At 36.1% G+C, this 19,381-nt stretch overlaps 6 protein-coding genes across 14 annotated transcripts; 3 read left to right on the top strand and 3 right to left on the bottom strand.

Annotated features, from left to right (window-relative positions):
• Nucleotides 1-1,101: 1,101 nt before the first annotated feature.
• On the bottom strand, nt 1,102-2,090 carry LOC100246973 (uncharacterized). The gene is made up of 2 exons (XM_003631493.4): nt 1,544-2,090; nt 1,102-1,340 (listed from the first exon to the last, which is right to left on the bottom strand). The coding sequence occupies exons 1-2, from the start codon at nt 1,985-1,987 to the stop codon at nt 1,329-1,331; spliced, it is 456 nt and encodes a 151-aa protein (XP_003631541.1). The 5' UTR covers nt 1,988-2,090; the 3' UTR covers nt 1,102-1,328.
• A 1,081-nt stretch (nt 2,091-3,171) lies between these two features.
• Nucleotides 3,172-4,091, top strand: LOC100241785 (chemocyanin). The gene is made up of 2 exons (XM_002277880.5): nt 3,172-3,538; nt 3,699-4,091. The coding sequence occupies exons 1-2, from the start codon at nt 3,352-3,354 to the stop codon at nt 4,061-4,063; spliced, it is 552 nt and encodes a 183-aa protein (XP_002277916.2). The 5' UTR covers nt 3,172-3,351; the 3' UTR covers nt 4,064-4,091.
• A 95-nt stretch (nt 4,092-4,186) lies between these two features.
• Nucleotides 4,187-7,267, bottom strand: LOC100246916 (transcription factor ABORTED MICROSPORES). 7 transcript variants are annotated; one of them, XM_059735774.1, is made up of 9 exons: nt 7,084-7,267; nt 6,780-6,923; nt 6,426-6,611; nt 6,259-6,340; nt 6,111-6,179; nt 5,310-5,978; nt 4,865-5,206; nt 4,608-4,784; nt 4,187-4,525 (listed from the first exon to the last, which is right to left on the bottom strand). In XM_059735774.1, exons 2-9 carry the CDS (start codon nt 6,905-6,907, stop codon nt 4,319-4,321), a joined length of 1,860 nt encoding a protein of 619 aa, XP_059591757.1. In that variant the 5' UTR covers nt 6,908-6,923; nt 7,084-7,267; the 3' UTR covers nt 4,187-4,318. The 7 variants fall into 7 exon arrangements, with proteins under 7 accessions (XP_059591757.1, XP_019074049.1, XP_019074034.1 ...); XM_019218504.2 differs by having other exon boundaries at nt 6,780-6,891; XM_019218489.2 differs by having other exon boundaries at nt 7,088-7,267.
• A 1,169-nt stretch (nt 7,268-8,436) lies between these two features.
• On the top strand, nt 8,437-10,933 carry LOC104878318 (uncharacterized). Of its 3 annotated transcripts, none has more exons than XM_019218522.2 (5): nt 8,437-8,527; nt 9,152-9,249; nt 9,410-9,520; nt 9,590-9,768; nt 9,868-10,933. In XM_019218522.2, coding segments are annotated over exons 1-5 (951 nt in total). In that variant the 5' UTR covers nt 8,437-8,525; the 3' UTR covers nt 10,429-10,933. The 3 variants fall into 3 exon arrangements, with proteins under 3 accessions (XP_019074067.1, XP_010646782.1, XP_019074064.1); XM_010648480.3 differs by having other exon boundaries at nt 8,482-8,566; XM_019218519.2 differs by lacking the exon at nt 8,437-8,527 and adding an exon at nt 8,573-8,907.
• A 947-nt stretch (nt 10,934-11,880) lies between these two features.
• On the top strand, nt 11,881-15,471 carry LOC100252114 (uncharacterized). Its single transcript, XM_002279457.4, has 6 exons — nt 11,881-12,121; nt 12,942-13,096; nt 13,430-13,641; nt 13,731-13,971; nt 14,834-14,970; nt 15,066-15,471. The coding sequence occupies exons 2-6, from the start codon at nt 12,973-12,975 to the stop codon at nt 15,291-15,293; spliced, it is 942 nt and encodes a 313-aa protein (XP_002279493.1). The 5' UTR covers nt 11,881-12,121; nt 12,942-12,972; the 3' UTR covers nt 15,294-15,471.
• A 2,443-nt stretch (nt 15,472-17,914) lies between these two features.
• On the bottom strand, nt 17,915-19,081 carry PIP2;2 (aquaporin PIP2;2). Its single transcript, NM_001281028.1, is given in 4 exon segments — nt 17,915-18,035; nt 18,151-18,291; nt 18,386-18,681; nt 18,774-19,081. Coding segments are annotated over 4 exon segments (840 nt in total). The 5' UTR covers nt 19,057-19,081; the 3' UTR covers nt 17,915.
• Nucleotides 19,082-19,381: the final 300 nt, after the last annotated feature.

Raw genomic sequence — 19,381 nt, 5'->3', positions numbered from 1 at the left:
CTCACCCTCCATCCTAACATACTCTAACGCACAAAGAATACATACTAAATTTCATTTAAAAAAATATTATGGTCATAGTTTTCCTTATCGCATGTCTTTAGAATCACCCAAGGGGGCACACTGTCTCAATTCCATAAGATATCATGATGCCTTTATCGAAAATGCCTATTGTCACCAACCACTATTAATAATGACCCAATTTGCAGGAAATATATGATCACCTTAGGGCCTCACCTAAAGTCAAAGTCTCTCGACTTTGACATAAACTTAATATCCTCTCAAGGTTAAAAGTCCATGCAGTATAGCAACTTGATAAATCATGACCACCCAATAGTTAATATTATGATTTACCATAGGTTATATCCAACGTGTAACCATACACACTAATGCACTCACAATAGAAAAGTCATCCTAATGAGAAAGACAAATAATCCCTCCAATTATGAGGTAGTGCATTTTAGGGGCGTAATGCAGTTCACAAAAAATGTTCCCTCACAATATCTTCCTAAATCAACATCCACAAAACACAAATCCTCCTATTAATGCAGAGCTCGAAAATCTCTCAGCTGGTTATGGTATAAACAGAGCACTAGAAGTTCCACTCATCATTTTTCTGCACTCATTCCTAGTCTTGCCTTCCATATTCTTCCTTCACCTAAACTTTCTACCATGCAGTTCACAAAAACATTCCCTCACAATCTCCTCCCCACAATCTACAACCACAAAACACTTATACTCCCATTAGTGCAGAGCTAAAAAATCCCTCCATAATACCAAAGTCCTAAAGGCGTAACAATCAGTTTTCTGCACTCATTCCCAATCTCACCCTACCTATCTTTCTAAATTTTTTCTACCATGCAGTTCACCCTGACAATCTCCTCCCACAATCTACATCCATAAAACACTTGTCCACTAATACAGGGCTTGGAAATCCATCTCAGCTGGTTAAGGTACAAACAAAGCTCTAGAAGTTCTACTAATTGGTTTTCTGCACTCATTCTCTAATCTTCCTTCACCTAATTTTCTATCATGCAGTTCAATTGGGTTTAAGTATATCTCATTCAACCTCAAATAGCTTTGCAACACAACCACAAACAAAGATTCAGCAGCAAAGGCGCAAAACCAAATCTACTTCTTTATTGAAAGTACTACAAGAAATAGAAACTATAAATTTATTTGGAGGTTCTTTACATTAACCCATGATATAAAAGCAAATTCAAAACTACAAAACAAGATAATGTAAGTGTCAAATTATTGCTAAAATTCCCAACCAAAATCTTGTGGGTACTAGGCCTTTGAGCACTGCCCAATCACATCTCACAAACTCGTCATCCTCTCCCCTGTATCCAAAACCCAAACCACCCAGAAACCTTGTTTCAGTTCTTCACCCAAGAAATAGTTTTTTTCCATATTCAAGCAAGATCAATTTCCAAAACCCATTTTGAGTTGAAACCACATTGAATCATAATTTTCACATTCCTTTCTCTGTGAACAAGAAAAATAGAGTATGAAACAGAGAGAAGAACAACAACAAAGGTCATACATTGTTCTTGATAATCCGACGCCTCGCCAAGAACCTTGCAACCGGGGGCGTTAGAGCAATTGTGATCGGGACCCTAATTGGAAACAGAGCTTTATTGCAGAGAACGGCCAAGGCTAGGGCTCCGCCGCTGGTGGCGGCCAATTCCGCAGTCCGGTTCCTCTTCTGCAGCGTGGGCTGTTGATTTTCCGAGCTGGGTCTTTCTTCTATAACAAACTCATCTAATGTCTCCGTCGGTGGAGGGTGGAGCTGCTGCTGCTGCTCGTCTTTGGTGGAGACGCCGCTCATCCCCACCTTGTGGAGGAGCGATTCGACGTCGACGTTGTTCTTGATGGCGATGTAGAGGCCAGTGATTGAGGCGGCGGACACGGAGAAGTGGACGCCGAGTGCGACTTTTCCGTACTTCTTCAGGAGCTCCCGGAATCTCCCGCCGTTGGATGACGCCATTGATGAATTGAGAGAGAAGCAGAGTGGTCTGAGGGATCAGGGTTTTGGAGTGGTCTAGGGTTTCTACCGTTTACGAGATACAGAAAAACGACACCGTTTTGAATGCCCTATCGGCTAGCTTATATAAATAATTAATTAGAGGATTTGAAAACTGTTAAATTATATTCGAGAACTCCTTTTTTTTTAATAAATATATTTTTAATTAAAAAAAATAGAGGATTTATGATTATAAAAATAAATTTTCCAATTATTTCTAACTAGGATTTGAAAATAATTTTTTATAAATGTAGATTTAGGACATGTTTGATAACTGTTTTGGAAAACAATTTTGAAAAATAATTTTTAAAAATTGTTTTATAATTTTTGTAAAACAAAAATTTATATGGAAACTTAAAATATTTTTAACATGTTTTAATATTTTAAAAAATAATTTTTATATCTAACATTTTATTTTTAATTATTTTACATATTTGTATAATTATTTCTTAAAATGATTCTTACAAAATAAGTAAAAATAATATAAACAACTAAAAAATGTTTTTTTAAAACATTATTTTTTTGTTTTTAGAAACAGAAAATAAAAAGTAATTTTTAGTTATCAAATATGTTTTCTATATATTTTAAAAAAAAAAAATAGAAAATTATTCTCAAAAACAATTTCAAACATATCCTAAATTCCTATTTAATCAAATAAATTTCTCCAAATACATTTTTAAGACAACATTATTTATATAAATTTTTTTATTAATTATAAAATTAAGGATATATAATGTAAAAGTTAAAAATATTATTATTTAATTTTATATATATAATAAATATTTAAAAATACCCAAAAAAAAAAAATCATAAAATGTGGTTGTAGTTGCAACAACAAAATTAAATATTGACTCTTTTAGTTTGAAGTTTCTTCAATCATCATGTCCATGCCCATGCCCATCTTTAGCAATGGATCCAATCTCTGTCCCCCACTAGTGACCCTCTTCTCCCTAACAGCTTTCATCAATGGACCACCACATTTCTTACCAGCCAAACATCCCCACAAAATATCTCACAATTAATTAATTATACAAAATTAAAAATATCTAAACAAATAAATCAAATTTGAAAAGGTCTAGTCAAAAATTTTATTTGTATAATTAATACTAAGTAGGTGAAACTCGAGTCTCATCTTCATGTCACTTTAGTTCAATTTTTGCAGTTTATTCTTTGATTCAAATAGATTTTCCAATCTATGAGTATCCAACTTTACAAAAAAGGAAAAAAAGAAAAGTGCTGTTTGAGTTTCTTGTACTCAACAGACAAACCTCACAAAACCTCCATCTTCAACCTCCTGATCCCCTCAACTACAGCTTTGATCCATTTCCATGGAAGAAACTCAGGTTCTCAAGTGTTGTTCTAGCTTCACAATCATCCTAATAATGATCAGTCTCGGGTTTTTTCACGGCACGAATTCAGAAACTTATACAGTAGGTGATGAAGAAGAATGGGACACAGGGATAAACTATCTAACATGGTCTGAGAGATACAATTTCAGCATGGGCGATGTTCTGGGTTAGACCTCTTTCCTTGGATCTTATTAGTAGTTCCATTGTAAAGTAAGTCAACTGCAGATGGGATTTTTTTGGGCTGGTTCAATGTAGAAAAGCTTTGTGCTTCTGCAAATTGAATGATTCATAGTTCTGAATTTTTCTGTTTTTCGGGTCTATTGCAGTTTTCAAGTATGTAGCTGTGCAGCATAACGCGTATGAAGTGACCGAGGCGACCTATAAATCGTGCGATGCAAGCACTGGGGTCTTGGCCAAGTATGAGAGTGGAGATGATCAGGTGCCACTCACAGAAGAGAAGCAGTACTGGTTCATCTGCACCATTGCTGGGCATTGCCTTGGGGGGATGAGGTTCACCATCGACGTCAAAGCAGCGAGTACTAATACCACAAAGGGTGGATCACCTCCAGAAATGGAGCCAAGTCCTCCACCAACCAACCCTGATAAAGATTTTGCGTCCAGACCACAAGGCATGGGAAGTTATTGCCTTGTTGCATTTGGGGTTGTTGTAATACTTCAAATTGTTAGTTAATTCATCAAGGCCAAGTCTATTTTGAGGATTTGTTTGTTTGTTTGTTTGTTTCCATTCCTTTTCTTTTCCTTGATTTTGAGGAGAACATACATTTTATAATCTCTCAATAGTGGCCACGAATGCTTGGCAAAAAGAAAATTAAAGCAAAATTGATAAACTGATCAGATAAGGGTATAAAGAGGTAGAGAATTAATAATCCCCTTTCACTTATTTTTCATAAACTTCCTTTTTGGAACCATGAAGATGATCATATGACTAATTCTGAAGGTGGTGGAGGTGATGGGAACTGAGGAGATGGCTGTGGAGGTGATGGTGGTGGTGATGGTTGTGGAAGTCCAAGCCACCACCATTTTCCGAAGCGTAAGCCATCTGACCATGCCATTTTTCAGATGGGTTTTTCGTTAACTCGAGCAAGGAGTCCCTAACATGGTCAGCTTGGACCATCTCACTGTCCCTTTTCTGCTGCCAAGATAGGAAAATCAATACATAAACATGAAAAAAAATTATCAAACAGTTGGAGAAAAGTGTTCAATGGCTGCCATACCTCTACTTTGAACAGATTGGAAACCAGGCCTTTGCAGCTTGTTACATTTGCATTAGTCACTTCCAAGCCTAAAGAGCTCAGAGCCTCCATCAGCCTCACAAACCCGCCCGCCTTATGCTCGCAAAACACCTTGACAAAGAAGTCATTCCCTTCTATCTGAGCCACCTCCACTTGGGGCTGCAGCATGGGTTCAAATTTCACTTCCAATTGAACACACAGAAAATAGAAATCACATAATAGGAACACTAAATATGTACCTCCATCTGCTGTGCTTTGTCATCAGTGATTTGGTCGGTTTCATGGTTCTGCTTTGCTGATGGCGGCCTGCAGGCACTGGCGGCAATGCCATTGCCTGCTGCTCCCATAAGAAACCGGTTTTGAGTTTCTTCATTTTCAGTTTTAGGCCCGATGTTTACTCCTGATCCATTGTCATTCAGAATTTCAGATTGGAGATTGTTGGGGTTGCTGTTGATGCCTGCATTCATCTTCCCACCTTCGTCCTCTGAATTCTCTTCAAGCTCATCTTGCAGATCCTTCGCTTGCTTCTGCAACTCCTTCACAAATTCTATTGCATCACCCAGAATTGAAGCTCTATCCAACTAGGAATCAAGAACAGTACATCAGATATCAGGAAAAAGTACTAATCAGTGTGAATTAATCTTGAAGAAATTTGATCACCAGGCCAAGGACAACGGCAGCTACCTTTGATATTTTGGGAACCAAAGAACGAAGCGCATAGAGCCTATCATTAAGCTTCTTCCTTCGCCTCCTCTCAGCATCGATGTTTTTCGATTGAGCCCCTTTCCCTGTCCTCCTTTGGAACTTTAAATCATCATCATCATCAATCTGATCACTGCAGTCTGAAACTGAATCAGCTTGGTTCGCTGTTCTTTTAGCACTCAAATCCTTATGATCATCACCCAGCTGCTCCTTGTTTGCTAGAGGCTCCATCATTTCTATATGCATGGACTTCTGCATTGCCTCCATCTCCTGAAATCCACAATCTAAAGCATTCATCATTGTCTTCTCTGAAAGAAATGAGTCATGGGATCCTTCAAAGAAGACATCATTCTTGATACTACTCTCAGAGGTGTAACTGAATTGCTGCAAGAAGTTCATGGGAGAGCTGCATAGGCGGATTTGGTCGACTGAGATTGGCAGATCATTCAAGTCCTCCATTGCTGTTACTGGGGAAATTGGTGCCTGGAAATGATTGTTGGGATCCTTTTGATTCTCATCTGCATTGCCTCCATTGACATTAACCGAGAAGATTGAATTGATATTGCTTGAATTCATCATGGCTTCCTGCTCCATTGAGATCATGTGGCACTGTGTTGTAACAAAGTTGATTACATGTTGATCCTCAGCTACCTATTTCAATAAATAAATGAAGTTACCAATTTCATTATCTTCATGAAAATATCATTTTTCTTCAAATCAACCTGAAAATTCTATGTTAAGAACTGATCATGCAGAATTTGAGGCAGCAAACATTAATAGTACTTGTTTAGCAACAAACAGCTCAATTAGTCCTCCCAGAACTGGAATCAGGAGCCCAGTCCCAACTGTTTCCTGCAAAAACCCAGTGGAAAATCATTAACTCAATTGGGGATTTGGCCTTGTTTGAATAGGAATTTGGAATAGTACTCACTTCAAGAATGCTTGAATCTGAGCTATTACAGAAGTTGAGCCATCTGGGTTGGTTTGAGATCAAGGTCTGTCCATGAATCCTGCTTATAAGCATTCATGTCGAATGAGGTTTATAATTAGTAACTGTATGTCACTCAAGGTGAAAAGGCCGAAAAAAGGGAAAGATACCCAGAATCTAGGGAGATGGAAGAAGGCAGTTGGGCAAGAAGATCACAAGATTTGGTTCTTGGGTGCTGCGACATGGCATCCCTGCAAGGAAGGACACTGGAAACAGGAAAAAGATGCTCTTCTCCACCATTTTGAGTACTGTTTTCACCTCCTCCGGCGCAGCAACAGTCCATCCAGTCCAGAAACCTAAAACAAAACCGAATTATGAATCATATACTGATCACAAAGAGTAGTAGTACTAGACATAAAGCTTGTTTGACTGATTTTAGGAAGCGTTTGTAGCCATTCTAACACTTGAAAATAAATCTTTTGATAAAATCACTAGGACTCATAGATTTTAGCTTTTTACTCAACCTTTGATCTTCACTTAGTTTCCAAAGAACACAGTAGTCCCAGTCCCTGCTTTTCAATCCCACAAGAGGCCTTAGCCTCTCCATGAGGCTCTGCACCATATTGATCGTTTCTCCTGCAATTAACATCATACCCACTTCAAAAAACCTGCATTAAACACAATCCCATGCCTAACTATCCATTACCCAAAAAAGTTTAAGCTACTAGAAAACTTCCCAACAACGTAAATTAAGGTTGAATAATCCTTTAGAGTAAGAAAAACAAAAGAAGAAAGCAAAGAAGAGAAAAACAAAGCAAAGATCAATACAAACTTGGGCTAGCTGATAGCAATAGGTAACTGCAACATCCACTCCATCCAAGAAAACCCCATCTCAGCAAATGAGCTGAGGGAAGGAAAAAATTTGGTTTTTACATTTGGGGTGTTACTTTGGTAGGTGAAGTGTAGTGCATGCATGAGAGAGAGCGAGGCAGTTTTGTAAGCAAGACAAGAAAAAGGGGGACATATAAAAAAGATATTATGAGAAGTAATAATGGAAGGAGCATATTGTGTGAGCTAAGAAGGCGTACAAAACCCTAACTAACTTCAAAGTTTTTTCATTCGTTTCGGTTATATATTCTTTCATGTCTCAACTACTCTCCTACATTGAATCATGCTGAAAACTACTCTAAAAGAATCTTCTTCAATTGTATATATCTTCCAATGTTAGTAAGCAAAAAAATTTGTAAGATATCAAAGTCATAGTACCACATATTTATATTTTCATCTTCATGGTTGAAACTTGAAACCACATAGGAAAAAAAAATCTAGGTCAAGTCTCATTTTTTTTATCCTAATCCCATCATATTATATTAATTAGTATATCATTGAATGAAAATACAATATGATGGAATTAGGATACAAAAAATGAAACTAAAAGTAATTAGTATAAAGTAATGAGACCTAAATATATATGTAGTCCGTATAATTTAATTAGTCATATTTTTCATTAAGTACCCTTTTAGTACTCTAATTAAATTTTTGTATTTTTAGTATATATCTTGATTCTATGATCATACTTTCACTTGTTTTGAGGGTGCAACTCGATCGAGTTGGTCTAACTCAACTTAACATTGAGACATATTTAAACAATCATTTTTTAATACTTGAGTTGGATTTGGGTTAAGTTTTTTCAACCCAAATTAAAATCGGGTTCTAACCAAGAACATTGGATTGAGTATCTTGAATTAGAGGTCAAGTTCATTTATATTAGAATGGATTGTTTTTTAAATTCAGGTTAGACTTAAATTAGTTATCAACCCAACTCAACTCACTAAAGTTATAACCATATTCTATGCATCCCAAGTTGACATGAGTTAGATTTATTTTCTATATTTCCTATATTTCCTAAGTTGTACATGACATTAATTGTATAAATAATTATTTTCCAAAACAAATAGTTAGGCATAGTCTTCCATAATTTTAAAAATAATTTTCTAAATAACATTAATTATGAAAAAATATCATAAGGTTATGTAGGCTTCATTGTTTTTGGCAATGCTCTGATTTCTGCATTTCACATTGCCTCCTTTGTTGGGACTGAGTCTCATTTTCTTTTGATCTTTGTTGGAACACATGAAGGGTTAGTCTGGAATGGAGGGGCATATGATTTTCCCATTGAATTTCAAAAGCACTTAAAATAGTGCTCAGCCAAACAAAGTCCTAGAAATTACAGAGGGAGAGGACCACATTTTTGAAGAGTTTGTTCCAATATGTCCGTTGTTTTGAATCAATTCAGTGTTTTTGGATTTGGGTTTGATTCAAAATTTGAGCTTTTCAACTTTTGATCATTCATATTAGGCCATTGATTCATTTGTATTTTCTGTTACCCTTTGTTTGGTTGAAGAGGAAATGCAGGAAAAGAGATGGACGGCCTTATCTAAACAAAAAAATTAACATTTCTTTTTCAGTTTCCTACCTTTTCTCAACAACCAAGCGGTTCATTTGGGAAACCTAGTAAAAGAAAAGAAAGCTTGGGTTGTTTTAGGGGGATGGGGTTGGCCCAATATTTGCAATCTTCCTACATTTTCTCGTTATCCAAACGAATTTCAATGGACTCCTTAGTACTTATACCATGGCTGTTACTAGGAAAAAGTCTATTCTCTGAACTAGTTTTCAGTTTCGTTTGAGTAATTTTGCAGTTCCGAACAAATTTTAGTTGAAAGAAGGTTTAACCCTAGTTGATTCATGACAGGGTTTTCAATCAAAGATGAAAAAAAAAAAGGGATGATCTAGGGTTTTTGAACCTACTTGTAACTGGGCTAGAATGTTCTCTGTTATCAAAATAAGTTCTGTTAACCTGATTCTGAAACATTGTTTTGTTTGAATTTTTCTACAGGCCACAGCTGAGTTCTAGAAAAGCTCAATTTGGGTTAAACATGGCTGGTGGAAGAGTGGTAAGCAGGTCATCAAATTCCTGCCCAGCTGTACATTCAGGTTATTCTCCTTAGTCAGTTACTCAATTGTTTTTCTATTGCATATAATTTGATTTAGAAATTTAGAAACTTCTTTGTGAAGTTTTATCCATTAAAGCTTTTTCCAAGGACCTCTTCAGTTTGTTGTTGATGAAATTCTAAAATTGGAGATCTATTTTCAGATGATGGAAAGAGCAGGGAAGAAGGTGAATTCAGCAAACAGGTGACCAAAGAAAGAAAATATTTCAAAAGGATCATAAAAGCTGATGCAGGGAAGAACACTAAAGAATCAGGTTTGTGTGTGTGTATTTCTGCATATGTTTTGATTGTAAGTAGCTGAGTGTAGTAATTGGAAACTGCAGGCTCCCCTGTTGCTGATGCTCCCCGAAAATTGAGCAGGAAAAGAAAGAAGGGAGACGATGAATGTCAACCTACACCCCCTAAACTGCCTGATAATATCTCCATTCATGGTTGTGCAGCTTCCCATGAGGTGGAAGTCCAGTCATTTCAATTGGTGGCTACATCTGAAAATGGAGCAATGGTGCTTATTCTGCCTAAGTTTTTCGTTCTTTGTTTTGGTGTTATCAGCTTCCTATATCTGATACCTATCTTGATCTTCTCTGTTCTGTATGTGTTCAAGGAAAAGGGTCCAGAAAAGATGTCAACTACAGGCTCCCCAAAGGATGGAGTGGAGGCTGAAAGAATTGATGCTTCACCTGAGGTTCCTGTTAATTGGAGCATTGCAAGCTCAGATAATGCCAAAGATTTGGAGGAAGATGAGCAGGAAGAGGTTCAATCTATAACATCTGATTCCTATGTGCTGGTTAAACCGATCAAAGAAGCGGGGGCTGTTCCTGTTATGGGGTCTCTGAGCACCGCAAGCTCGGATAATTCCCACAATTTGGAAGAAGATGAGCAGAAAGAGGCGACATCTGATTCCTATGTGCTGATTGGAGAGGACACTTCTACCTCCTACGCCAGTACAACACCAATCCCAGAAGTGGAGGCTGAAAGGATTGATACTTCTTCATCCACTGCAATCTCAGATGATGCCCACAAATCGGAAGAAGACAAGCATGAAGAGGCTCAATCCACAACATCTGATTCCTATCTGCTCTCTTCCATTCTCAAGGTAGTCAGTCTTCCATGGCGCTTATTCTCTAGAGCACGTATCGGTGCTGGAACTGCTAGGCGCACCTGACCAACTCTCAATTCACCAAACTGTTCGCTCTTCTTGATGATTTAGAATCTGCAAAATTCAAGTCCAACCAGCGAAGCTATGTATTCAATGAAATCACAGAAGACCCAGAGCTCAGTAGAAGCCATTAAAGTGACCAAGGTTAAGTGTGATCAAGCTGTGGATTCAGTCAGAAAAAGAGCTAGAATCTCAGAAAAGAAGGTTGCCAAAGCTTGAGGTTGAATCTGTTCATACTGGGTAAAGCAGCTTTGTCTGGTAGGTTCAAGTCGGAAAGAACTGGATTAAGATTCATTTGAAGATGCAGTGCAACAGTTTGGAAGCCATTAATGGACAAGTTCTTGTCATTCATGTGTTCTGCAAATTTTATGATTCTTGTCAACATTAGCATCGGTGATTGTTCTTTTTCTTTCATCTATACTTCGTTGGTTTGGTTAAGATTTCATTTTATTGGCCAAATTTGTTAGAATTTGTGCCAAGGGATTAAGGAATTAAAATTCATATTTTTTAATTTGTTTTTGTTTTTTAATGCATGGAATAATCTTAGAATATTGCGGTTCAAATTTTTATTGATTTTAATATTTCAACTAAAAACACTTCAAATAAAAATGTTCTCCGATTTAGTTGGTGTTTAGTAAGATTTAATACTTATTACTTGACTACTTAAGTTAAGTTAAATTGTTCTTAATTTTTAAACTTAAAAATGATTACTTCTTTTTTAATTTATAAATGGTAAAATTAATTTAAAATTAATTTTAAGTAATTAAATTGACATATTTACCCATTAGTTATAACTAATATTTATGATTAAAATTTTTAATTAATATTTTTTTATTAATTTTAAATAATAAATTTATTTATTAAACATTCATGTTTAAAGTATTTTGAATTTATAAGATAACTTTAAAATATTTATCAGAAAAAATGAGTCATGAATTTGGAGTCATAGTTATTACATATGTTTTTATTAAATATGAACAAATAAAACCTAAAAAATGGATTAAGAATAAGTTAACTATTTTAACTTAATACTTAAAGTTATTTTTAATTTTAAATTATGATATTAAATTATTTTATCAAATATGTTTAATATCCTTAATAACTTAATTTAAGTTATTAAATAGGTTAAGCATTTTGTATTATTTCTTGTAAAGTTATACAATATATTTTGAGTATTTAATAATCATTTTAAAAAATAGTAATTTTATAATTTAAAAATGTATTTTTATTTTGATTTTGAAATAAAAATATTTCTCAAAAAGATAATTATAAATAAATAAATTCCCTTTTTTTCATATTTCACTACTAAAAATAATATATATATATATATATATATATATATATAATACAATTTAATAAATAATAATCTTTTAATATTTTTTGTTCTTCGTTTAAATGTTAAATAAATTTGAAAAAAAAATAGTGAAAAGAAAATATATCAACTTTTCCCTTTCCCATATGGAAACAGGACCCTATGGCCTATGGGCCGCAAGGGCTATGCCGGTAAAATTGAAAACGAAAAGAGGCTGAATTGAAATTACAAAACTTTGAGGGAGCAGATTGAAAATATCTCAATCTGGAATCGGAACCCTAATCCGGTTCGACCTCGTTCCTCAATCAGTCAATCCATATCCAAAACAAAACTCTAGAATTCTTCAGGGAGCGAGATCACCCACAGTCGAATCAATTCCTCTCTCAGGTTCGTCTCTCCCAACGTCGATTTTCATTCTCTTTTACAATTTTCCAATATTTGTTTTGTGTTTTTTCTGAAGTTTTTCATCTATGATTGTTTCGTATTCCCCGTTTTTTTTATTCTTTAATTTTTTTTTGGTTTTCATTCGTTTGGTTGCTGAGAAAGCTAAGGGAAAAGGAAATAAGACGGAAAGTGAAAACCTTTTATTTCTATTTTGCTTGGGTCGCTGAAAAAAATTGTAAAATGATACACTCAGTTGCTTAAGCATTACAGAAGTGTGTTGATGGGGTTTCTGAGATTGTGAATACCTGGTCTCTGCTAAACCTTGATGGGTTATTAAGGGAGAGGTTTAAATTCTGGGAGATTTTTGCTTAATTATTGGATTTCACTTTATTTTCAGTTTTTTTTTATGGATATTGGTGGGTTCTGTAAGAAAAATTGGAATATATCCGTCTTTTTATCATAGTCAAAACCGAAAATTAGAGCCACTTGTTGGAATTTTCAATCCATGAATTGAAAAATGAAAAACCTGAATATATGGTCTTTTGAGTTTCATATGCAATTGGGTGGGTATTGGATAATTTTCATTTTATGTTGAGTAATTTTGTAGGTTAATGTTAAGAAATTTAAAATAATTATTATTTTTATAGATCTTAACAAAAACAGGAGCCTCATGGTAGAATTTCCAATTCAAAAATGAAAAATGAAAAATATGAATCTAGGGTTTTTGAGCCTAAGATGCAATCAAGTGGGAAAGTTTACTGAATTGGTGATGGGTTTAGTTGATACACATTCTGAGCATGGATCACATTTGAACTTTCTGCAGTGGTATACAAGAAAGTGAACTCAGCAAAAAGATGGCTGGAGAAAGAAGAGTGCATCCAGATTGCATAAATGCATCTAATCCCTATCATGAGTGTGTTGAATATTGCTTTAGAAAAATTGCCGAAGCCAAGGCACAGATGGATAAAAAGGAGTCAGGTACTTTCCTTTTATCTTATGATATTCTTTGGTTTATTTGAATCAATTTTGATTACATTTAATTCATATACTAATAGTTCCACCTCCCAGCTTATGCCTGCCCGTTTCAATTCACTGGAGTTATACCTTAAGTTTTTTTTTGGTCTACAATTTGAGGTTTTTGATTTTTGATTTTTATTTTTATGTTAGTGTATAACTTAGGGCAGAGTCAAAGTCTTCTTGAATCCAATGGTGGGCAAGTTTGTTGTGTGTCTTTTAACAATTATGTAAATGCATACATTCCCTATTTCATTTAATTTGATGTCAGTGCTTAAGGGCCCTTTACTATTTCAGAAGTCATGGAAGCTGGTAGTGGCAGTGGTGGCGGCAATGATCAATACATTTCAGGTGTCCCTGATCAGGATAAAAATACACATGATGAAGGAACGGATCCTGAAGAACGGTCTGATGACGACAATGATCAACCTGTTGAGGAGATTGAGGAAGTAGACTTCACACAACTCACGGGGAGGCAGAAAAAGTTGTTTGAGTTAAGACTTAAGATGGTAAGTTTGCATGAACCTTCAAATCAGGAGCTTTGAATTTCATAAGTGAATGTGTTGGGATGTCAAAAATTTATTTCCTGTATTTGCAGAATGAGGCAAGAAAAGCCAATCAGACAGCCATGGTGGCTGAGAAGAAAAAAATGGAAGCTCCACCAGAGTCAAGGGGCATTTCTAAACAAAAATGGATCGAGGAGAGGAAGAAAAAAATTGGCAAACTTCTAGATGTTAATGGTCTGGATATGAAAAAGGCATATATGCTAGATACACAAGAAATGGCAGAGACAAAATATAAGAAATGGGAAAAGGATCCTGCTCCATTTGGTTGGGATGGTATGTTTATGTCTCTGTTAACCTTTTTTTTCTTTCTTTATGACAATAATGCTTTTATCTGGTCTATTCATTGCCTAGTTTGTTCATGTGCATATACATTTCATTTCTCTTTGTGGTAATTATGAATGTATTCATGCATGCAATAACATATCAGATAATATATTTAGCACAGACAAATCTAAGCTCATAGCAACTTGCATCTGCGAAAACCAAGTCTTTTTAATGTCCCCTGAAAACTTCCTGAACTTCATTTAGATACCAGGCTTCTTTTATTACAGATACAGTGAGCCATGTAGACTTGAATATTTATCCTTGGTGATGGTATAAGATGCAAGAACGTTTTCTCTTTGTAGTTATTTTGCCCATAAGAGTAGAATTTGAGAGTTTTAGACCTGCACACATAAACATATCAAAGCACTCCCTTAGCAATCCAGAGCACAAAGTTTTACTCCTGCTTTTGTTTCTTTACCAGTCACATCCTGGCGAGATGGTTTGGCATAGATAGCCATCGTTGACTACTTCCTAAGAACTGATTATTTTCTTGTGTGCACCACTATAATTTGTTTCAACTCTCAATAGTTGAGTATGTTACCCACTGATGAATGTAGACCCAGTAGCTGATTTGAGGAAGCTTGCTCTACTTGGTGTTTGGGACATTGGAAAATTGCTAGTTCTATGAAAACTTATTTTCTAAAAATCCAAAATAAAGCATGATAAACTCCTTTTTTATGTTATTTATTTGTTTTTATTTTTGCATCTGAATATTATATGCATTGGTTTGAATTGAAGAGCAACATGAGAGTTTAGAATTCCCATATAGATTTTGATCTTAGGAGGATCCTGACATATCTTAACTGAATAGTTTTCAATCAGAAAACATTGTACAATGCATACAAGAAGCGAACAAAGAATATTGAGGTTGACATCGATGAATATAATAAGATGAAAGAAGCCGACCCAGAATTCTATCGCGAAGCTTCAAGCCTTCAATATGGGAAGGTATGGTTTCTGTTCAGAAAGTGAGGTGCTTCCTGGCTTATCTGGCTTAAACTCAAGGCTTCAATCCATTGATTTCCCGTTCTTGTACCGTGCAGGCACCAAAGTGCTCAGAAGATAAGATTGACAAGATGGTTAAGGAACTCAAGGACCGGGACGAGAAGCGCCAGTCATTTAGCAGGAGGAGGAAGTTCCATGAAGAGAAGGACATCGACTCCATCAATGACCGTAACGAGCATTTCAACAAGAAGATCGAGCGAGCATTTGGTAAATATACACTGGAGATCAAAAACAATCTTGAGAGAGGAACTGCCCTTCCTGACTAAGGTCTTTGCTCATTTTAGTGCAGTATGTGTGAAACTCTTTGGTCTCTAATTGTACAAGTTATCTGTCCAACAATGGCATATTCCACCCTGGTCTTTCTGTACTTTTTTGGAGTATACATGTATGGGATAGATTTGATGTAACAGAGATTTCTTCAGTGTATAATCTTCTTTTGACTTATATTTTGGCTTTACTACTAGGGCTTTAAATAATTGAACTATTCTCTTCCATTCATCCCATTTGCTAGAAGATGAAGAAAGGCATTATTTTAGACAGGAACATGGTGGAATTAGTACTAAATCTCAATGATTAGATTTTGTCTGCTTTGGGTTAAACTATTTGTGGGTAAGATGTATTGGCATGGTCCAATTGGCCCTTGAACTCCATTTACTGATTTCATCCACTAAAGACCAAAATATTTGTGGGTATATGTGTTACCATGGTCCAATTAGGGTTTTAACTCCATTTATACTGATTTCATCCACGACCAAAATTAAGTTCCTCTGGTCTAAAATGTCTCTCACACGAGTTTAAGTTCTAAAAATTCTTCTTCTTTTTTTTCTTCTAATAAAACTCTACTAAGATAACCTTTTGTTTGTGGGTGATAATTTGATATCATAAGGTTTCGTTTGGATTGAGTTCTAAAACGTTAAAAGTTGTTTAAGTTAATAAGCTTTTGTTCCATGTGGTTGGATAGTATTGTTAAAAGAGATTCCACCTATAAAAATGAAAAAGAAAAACCCAATCTAAAAATTATGTAGAAATTTTGGTAAAACTTTTAAAATGCTTATAAATTCTAATAAAATTAGGAATTGATTTTGGTTTCAACTTCTAGAAAAAAGTCCGTGTTTGTTTTTAGTTTTTTCTATTTAATTAAAAGTAATAGATTGATATCAATTAATATAAAAATTATGTAGGAATTAAAGTAAACTTGTTATCAATAAGTTTAATTTAAATATTAGTTGATATCAACGTATTATTTTCAATTAAAAAAAATTAAATATTTTAATTTTTTCTATTTAATCGAAAAACAAAAATCATTGTAGGCTTAATAGAAAATAGCTCCCAAAGAAATAACATTTACTTAAAAGCTCTTTAAGTCATGTTATCCAAACATATAATAAAAATCAGTCTCTTAGCTTATAAGAAACCCAAAAGAGTTCCCATGTTAAAAAGAAAAGTAACCTTTCTTTGTATAAAATTTTTTTCTTTAAAGGGATTCTCAAAATAAGGGGGAAGAGAATTTGAACCCACCAGTTATTAAACACCCCACCCATTTTTCTAAGAAGACAGTGATAGTAATAATATATAATTTTGGTAGTGGACACAAATCTTACATTATCTTTCATTTTGGTAGTGGACACGCCATGATAACGACTTCAACTTGGTACCAACACAATCAGTGTCTCCAAACCCTATCTCCAAAAACTCATTCTTTATCACTCCAAATCTTCTTTTATCATTGTGTTTTTAGTTTTTACTTGGGCTTTGCTTTTAATTTTAAGTGAAAAGAATTAGCCAAAGGGAGTTGGTAACCTGAAAAAGATAGCCGGGACGGGAGTTGAAATGGGTCTTTCAGGTTCTTGGTGCCCGCCCCCCCCCCCCCCCCACACCAAACTTTTGGATTTAAAAAGAAAAATTACTTGAGAATCCCATGTAAAATAATAATAAAAAGAATAATACCCATTAAAATTTCCCAAGGAAAGGTAATAGGGAGGACCCATCCATATCAATTATAATATGATTCTTCTCATATTCAAAATGGAAAAGAAAAGCAAACCCCCCTTCTCCTTTTTCATTTTCTTTAAATTTTTGGCCTTGGGTCAGAGTCTTTTGATGGATAAAGAGGAGGGTGGAATTATAATATGATTCTTGAAGTCATATTCAAAATGGAAAAGAAAAGCAAACCCCCCTTCTCCTTTTTCATTTTCTTTAAATTTTTGGCCTTGGGTCAGAGTCTTTTGATGGTTAAAGAGCCGGGGTGGGGCCATCTCATATCACCTACACCCATGTGACTACTTTACATACTGCCCACTGGTCTGGTGACACGTGGAAACTGCACTGCTGGCCAGGTCTTGGAAACCCTCCTACTTTTTTACCCACTTTTTCACCCATTTAGCCCCATTTGTTGGCCTTTAGCTCCAAATGAAGGGACACTTGTGAACAACTAATGCCCTAGAGGACACACCTTGGGTCCTTTTCTATCTCCTCTCAGTGACACGTGTCACCATGTTACTGGATGTGGGTAACAATGCCTCACTAAACCTACCCCCAATATGACCTGAAAGGAAGAAAAGAAGAGCGCACACAGAAAATGCCCCCCATGGGAATGGTTCAAGATGGAGCAGAGAAAGAAGAAGAACAACAAGAGAAGAACACAAACCACTATTGGTTAATATCCAATGCAAATAAGAATATAATACACAAAAGCCCAAAGCTAACAAAGAAGGATTAAATTATGGAACAAAAGATACAAAGAAAGAAAAAAAAAAGAAAAACAAAAAAAAGAAGAGAGGGGCTCTCATCATCAACATCATCATCATAATCATCTCTGGTACACACAAACAAACAAATAGAAATGGGATTTTTTTTGTTTTATGGTGGAGGGAGGGTGTTGTGGGTTTTTAGTTGGTGGGGTTGCTGCGGAATGATCCCAAAGCTTTGATGGCAGCTGCTCTCAGTATGTACTGGTGGTATGCTGCTGCAGCTAGTGCTCCCACAAATGGTCCGACCCAGAAGATCCACTGTTGGAGAACATATATGGTTTCAGTGTCAGGAAAATCTAAAATAAGTGTAGATGTTTTTTTTGTTTGTTGGAAGGAGGAAGCTAGAAAGGTTGAAGGATTTGATTTCTCTTACCTGGTCGTCCCAAACTTTTTCATTGTTGTAGATGACGGCGGCGCCGAAGCTCCTGGCGGGGTTGATGCCGGTGCCGGTTATGGGGATGGTGGCAAGGTGGACCATGAAGACAGCAAACCCAATGGGCAGGGGAGCCAAAACCTGAAACAACCCACCAAAAAGATAGTGAAAAACAGACAAAAATTGGTGATAAACCCATGAAAGGATGAAATTTTGAGGTGGGTTAACTAATTACAGGGACGTGGGAATCTCTGGCGCTTCTCTTGGGGTCAGTGGCTGAGAAAACAGTGTACACGAGCACGAAAGTGCCAATGATTTCAGCACCAAGAGCTGTGCCTTTGTTGTAGCCGGCAGCGACGGAGTTGGCACCACCACCAAGTGAATTGTAGAAGGATTTCATGAAGGCTTTCACCAACCCAACACCGCAAATGGCTCCCAAACACTGAGCCACCATGTAGGCCAAAGCCCGGATAAGAGACACCTTCCTGGCCAAGAACAACCCGAAGGTCACAGCAGGGTTGATGTGCCCACCTGTTAGTACAAGAAAAACCCACAACTCCATCAGAAAATCACATGAAAAAACCATTAACAGTGTTTTGAAGAGGTTTTGTAGAGTTCTTTACCAGAGATTCCGGCAGTGCAGTAGACGAGAATGAAAATCATCCCACCAAAAGCCCATGCAATACCCAGAAGCCCCACGCCACCACATGGATCAGACTGCTTCTTGTAGCCTATGACCGTGGCCACAGTGATGTAGAGGAAAAGAAGGGTTGCTATGAACTCAGCTATCACGGCTCTGTAAAAAGACCAAAGCTTGATCTCAGCTATGTCAATCAGTGGAGCAGGTGGTGGATCCACATAGTCCTTCCCATGGCTCTGCCCTTCTTCACTCACTTCCTTAGACATTTTCTCACTCTCTCTTCTCTCTCTGTTCTCTCTTCTCACTTATCCCTTCTCCTTCAAAAAGCTTAACTCACTGATGCACACAAACCCCCGAAGACTCCTTTTAAGAACAGAGAGGATGACTGACTGGCATGGAGATTTATGGATAAGCAAGGGCTGTTTTGAAATTTAAAAAAAAAAAAAAAAAAAAAGTAGGTTTAGAGTCTTTAGACTGAGAGAGAGAGAGAGAGAGGTGGGGCCATGGATACAGCGAAACCATGTGATGGCTAATGATAAAATGGAGAAGGGGGGCAGTGGGCACTGCCAGTGATGTGTTGGTAGGGTTGGA

Source organism: Vitis vinifera, chromosome 3 (genome assembly GCF_030704535.1).
Source record: "Vitis vinifera cultivar Pinot Noir 40024 chromosome 3, ASM3070453v1".
Taxonomy (NCBI): domain Eukaryota; kingdom Viridiplantae; phylum Streptophyta; class Magnoliopsida; order Vitales; family Vitaceae; genus Vitis; species Vitis vinifera.
The sequence above is the reverse complement of the archived record's forward strand: the minus strand, read 5'-3'. Positions and strand labels throughout refer to the sequence as shown.

What these genes read in the sequence shown, in the direction of transcription:
- LOC100241785 (XM_002277880.5), top strand. Translation starts at nt 3,352, where the DNA reads ATGGAAGAAACTCAGGTTCTCAAGTGTTGTTCTAGCTTCACAATCATC. An exon ending in CAGCATGGGCGATGTTCTGG is followed by an intron (nt 3,539 to 3,698) that starts GTTAGACCTCTT and finishes GGTCTATTGCAG; the next exon opens with TTTTCAAGTATGTAGCTGTG.
- LOC100246973 (XM_003631493.4), bottom strand. Translation starts at nt 1,987, where the DNA reads ATGGCGTCATCCAACGGCGGGAGATTCCGGGAGCTCCTGAAGAAGTAC.
- LOC104878318 (XM_010648480.3), top strand. Translation starts at nt 8,526, where the DNA reads ATGTCCGTTGTTTTGAATCAATTCAGTGTTTTTGGATTTGG. An exon ending in TTCAGTGTTTTTGGATTTGG is followed by an intron (nt 8,567 to 9,151) that starts GTTTGATTCAAA and finishes ATTTTTCTACAG; the next exon opens with GCCACAGCTGAGTTCTAGAA. An exon ending in GAAGAACACTAAAGAATCAG is followed by an intron (nt 9,521 to 9,589) that starts GTTTGTGTGTGT and finishes TGGAAACTGCAG; the next exon opens with GCTCCCCTGTTGCTGATGCT.
- LOC100246916 (XM_059735774.1), bottom strand. Translation starts at nt 6,907, where the DNA reads ATGATGTTAATTGCAGGAGAAACGATCAATATGGTGCAGAGCCTCATG. An exon ending in CAGATTCAAGCATTCTTGAA is followed by an intron (nt 6,180 to 6,258) that starts GTGAGTACTATT and finishes GGGTTTTTGCAG; the next exon opens with GAAACAGTTGGGACTGGGCT. An exon ending in TGGTTCCCAAAATATCAAAG is followed by an intron (nt 5,207 to 5,309) that starts GTAGCTGCCGTT and finishes CTTGATTCCTAG; the next exon opens with TTGGATAGAGCTTCAATTCT.
- LOC100252114 (XM_002279457.4), top strand. Translation starts at nt 12,973, where the DNA reads ATGGCTGGAGAAAGAAGAGTGCATCCAGATTGCATAAATGCATCTAAT. An exon ending in TGCTCCATTTGGTTGGGATG is followed by an intron (nt 13,972 to 14,833) that starts GTATGTTTATGT and finishes TTAACTGAATAG; the next exon opens with TTTTCAATCAGAAAACATTG. An exon ending in CAAGCCTTCAATATGGGAAG is followed by an intron (nt 14,971 to 15,065) that starts GTATGGTTTCTG and finishes TGTACCGTGCAG; the next exon opens with GCACCAAAGTGCTCAGAAGA.